The 3,851-nt window shown below is 55.9% G+C and overlaps 2 protein-coding genes across 2 annotated transcripts; both read left to right on the forward strand.

The window, feature by feature from the left end:
• Window positions 1-296: 296 nt before the first annotated feature.
• ETH_00027780 (uncharacterized protein) lies at window positions 297-986 on the forward strand (the record flags this gene model as incomplete). The annotated part of the gene is made up of 1 exon (XM_013380872.1): window positions 297-986. The coding sequence occupies one exon, from the start codon at window positions 297-299 to the stop codon at window positions 984-986; it is 690 nt and encodes a 229-aa protein (XP_013236326.1).
• Window positions 987-1,313: 327 nt separating this feature from the next.
• Window positions 1,314-1,726, forward strand: ETH_00027785 (uncharacterized protein; the record flags this gene model as incomplete). Its single annotated transcript, XM_013380873.1, has 1 exon — window positions 1,314-1,726. A coding segment is annotated over one exon (413 nt), but the record flags the coding sequence as incomplete, so codon positions are not given.
• Window positions 1,727-3,851: the final 2,125 nt, after the last annotated feature.

Here is a 3,851-nt window from a genome sequence, read left to right on the forward strand (position 1 = left end):
AACTTTGTGCAGCTAGCCAAACCTGGCTGTAGCTAGCTGTAGCTAGCTAGAAGCAGCAGCGAGTCGTGGACAGCAGCTAGCCACAGCCAGCCGCAGCTAGCTGCTGCTAGCTGCGGCTTATTGCCGCAGCTAGCTACAGCCTGCTGCAGCTAGCTGCAGCTAGCCCTCCCCCGCCTTTGCTTCTTTTAGTATCTGGAGGCGTCACGACACTTCATTTGATGTTACTGCTGTTGCTGCTGTTGCTGCTGTTGCTGCTGTTGCTGCTGTTGCTGCTGCGAAGCGGCCGATTCACGTGCATGCGAGGAAGAAGCTGCAGCTTTGCTGCTGCTGCTGCTACTGCTCTTGCAGTCAACAGAGTGCAGCAGCAACAGGTTACCGGAGCAGCAGCTGCTGCTGCTGCAGTGGCTGCAGCAGCATCAAACTGTGATTGCTGCTTAAGCCGCACCCCTGCCACGGCTCCTGCTGCCCCTTCCTCCTACGTGCCGGCTGCGGCTTGCTGCTGCTGTTGCTGCTGCTGCTGCCTTTGCTGCTGCTGCTGCTGCAGGGACATACGACCCCCTGCCCCTCTGAGAAACGCCATCTCCAATAAGCACTGTTTCCACTTCGGCTGCAACAGCAGCAGCAGCAACAGCAGCAGCATCAGCACAAAGATTGAGACAGGAACAGCACCAGGAGCCGCAGCCACAGCAGAACGCAGCAGCTCGACAAGCAGCACCGACAGCTGCAGCAGCAGCAGCAAAAGGACTAGGATTAGCAGCCGTTGCAGAAGCAGTAGTTGTAACAGCAGCAGCAGCAGCAGCGACATGAAGGCTGCAGCACAAAGACCACGAGCAGCCCCCCCAGCAGAAGCAGCAGCTGGCCCCACAACAGCACCAGCAGTAGCAGCCGCAAGACGCCCAGTCTTCTTGCAGCAGCAGCAGCAGCAGACACGGCAGCAACAGCAGCAGCAGCAGAAGCGGCAGCAGCAGCAGCAGCAGCAGGGCTGACTGTCTTCATCCAGGGGAGCTAGAGGGAATATTTCCTTGTGTTTGAAAAAAGAAACCAAAACAAAAATAAACCACAGCAGCAAATGCATGCAGCAGTATGGGGCCAGCAGCAAACCATAAACAGAAACATAAAAGATGAAGCCGCAGCCCCACACCACCAGCGAGTTCAGGGAGGCCCTAAAAAGCAAAACAAAAACAAATAAATTAGTTAATTAATTAAAAAAATAAAATAATCAATTAATAAACGATAATAAATGAATAAATAGTTGTTAATGGATTGGAAAGGCAGAAAGAGCGGAAAAAACGAGCGGACACAGACAGAAACAAATGTTGAAGTTGAAACAGCAGCAGCAACTGCAGCAGCAGCTGCTGCTGCTGCAGCAGCAGGTGCAGCAGCAGCATCAACCGCTCCGCAATCAGCAGGTGCACACCAACGCAGCAGCAACCATTAGCAGCAGAAGCAGAAGCAGCAGCGGCATCACCATCAAAATCACCAGCAGCAGCAGCAGGTTCATCGTCATCACAAGCAGCAGCAGCAGCAGCACTATCAACATCAACAGCAGCAGTAGCAGCAGCAGCACCATCGTCATCATCACCAGCAACAGCAACACCATCATCATCACCAGCAGCAACAGTGACATCATCATCCCAAGCAGCAGCAGCAGCAGCACTACCATCGCCATCACCAGCAGCAGCAGCAGCAGCAGCAGCAGCAGCACCAGAAGTAGTGGAGCTCGAGGGTAGGCCTGTAGGGGGGGCTTAGTTTGTCCACTTGCAGCACATGAGTCAGCACGGAGCTCATCCACAAGACGCAGCAGGCCAGAAACACAGACCCCACCAGCTGCATCGGGGTTCCAAACCCTGCACTCCAACCCCAAACCCTAAACCCTAAACCCTAAACCCTAAACCCTAAACCCTGAACCGGGGCCCCCCCTCCGCCGGCGACGCCGAGGGCTTAGGCGCTAGGGCTTCGCAAACTGAAGCTAGCGCAAGGAGCAGCAAACAAGGCCCCAAACCCTAAACCGTAAACCCTAAACCCTAAACCCTAAACCCTACCGGTCAGCCAAGCCAGCGTCACCTTCGCAGCACTCTGGACCACAATGGCCACTTGCGTCAGGCACAGCAGCAGCGGCAGGCCCCGCAGCCGACACAGACATCGCCTGCAGCAGCAGCAGCAGCAGCAGCAGCAGGGAGAGGAAAGGAACCAAGCAAACTAAATAAACACGAGGAGACCACAAAAGAGCGAGACCAGCAGCAAGAGGAGTCCTTCCCCCTAAACCCTAAACCCTGTCCCCTAAACCCTAAACCCTAAACCCTAAACCCTAAACCCTAAACCCTAGGCTCACGAGCCCCAAAGCAAAGAAACGTAACTCCCCAGCCTGTAAGGGTCTAGTCCAAACTTGCGGCAGCAAAGAAGACAAGTGGCTCCAGCAGCATAAAGCTCCACGAAGCCCCAGCTGCTCACGACGCTGCGAGACACTGGCCTGCAGCAGCAGCAGCAGCAGCAGCAGCAGCGGCAGAAGCGGCAACGGCAGAAGCGGCAGCAGCACAAGCGGCAGCAGCAGCGGCGGCGGCAGTGGCAGCACAAACACGCGGAAGAGGTTCAACAACGTCAAGATCAGGAAGCCAGTCAGCCCAAACCCTAAACCCTAAACCCTAAACCCGAAACCCTAAACCCTAAAGGTCCCTATTAAATGCAGCGAAGTTCAGCGGGCCCCACAAAGCTTCGTTAAGAGCCCCGAAACCCCAAACCCTAAGCACGCCCCAACCCCTAAACCCTGACGCACCAACTCAAAACCCCTAAACCCTAAACCCTAACCCCCAAACCCCAAACCCTAAACGCCAAACCCTAAACCCTAACCCCCAAACCCTAAACCCTAAACGCCAAACCCTAAACCCTATACCCTAACCTCTACACCTTGACCCCCATCCCCTATCCATCCCCCAGCCTCTACCCCCTAACCCCTAACCCTTAGCCCCTAAACCCTAAACCCTGAACCCTGAACCCTGAACCCTAAACCCTAAACCCTAAACCCTCTGACAAGTTGGAGCCGAAGGAGAAGAAGCTGAGGTGGCTGCAGGTTTGCAGCGAGTAAAGACTTCGCTCGACGCCGCCGTAAGTCCGCAGCCCCAGAGAAGCTGCGTGGAATCCCACGCAGTACAGCAGCAGGTGCAGCGACAGCCACACAGCTGCAGCAGCAGCAGCAGCAGCAGCGAATGCGGCGGCAGGGAGTGGCGCACAGCGAGGGGAGAGGCAGCGGAGGGCGGACCAGCAGCAGCAGCAGCAGCAGCAGCCGCGAAAGAAGCGGCTGCTGCTGCAGGGATTGTAGCAGCAGCAGCAGCGGCAGCAGCAAAAGCGAGCGCAGCAGCAGCAGCAGCAGCAGCAGCGGAGGCAGCAACGATGAAGGAATGGACAACAAGAACACAAGCTACACAGGACCTGCAGCTTCCGCAGTTGCTGCGAGAACAGCTGCAGCCGCTGCAGCTGTGGCGGCAGCAATAGCAGCAGCAGCAGCAAGCAGCAGCAGCAACTGCAACAGCGACAACACCAGCAAAAACAGCAGCAGCAAAAGCAGCAGCGGCAAAACTATCAGCAATAAGAAACTTTAGCACGGACAGTTCCAGCATATAAAAGACTCCTGTCGCCTAGTCGCCGACAAAGCTGCAGCAGCAACAACAGCAGCACAAACAGCAGCAGCACAAACAGCAGCAGCAGCAGCAGCATTTTAGTCAGCAGATCTGCAGGCACAGCACGCAGGCCAGCTGCTGCTTCGCTCCAATAAACGCAGCAGAAGCAACAGCAGTAGACAACGTTGCAGCAGTCGCAAACATGCGGAATTCCTGCAGCAGCAGCAGCAGCTACTG

Source organism: Eimeria tenella, genomic scaffold, assembly GCF_000499545.2.
Source record: "Eimeria tenella Houghton genomic scaffold, Eth_scaff980, whole genome shotgun sequence".
In the NCBI taxonomy this organism is placed as follows: domain Eukaryota; phylum Apicomplexa; class Conoidasida; order Eucoccidiorida; family Eimeriidae; genus Eimeria; species Eimeria tenella.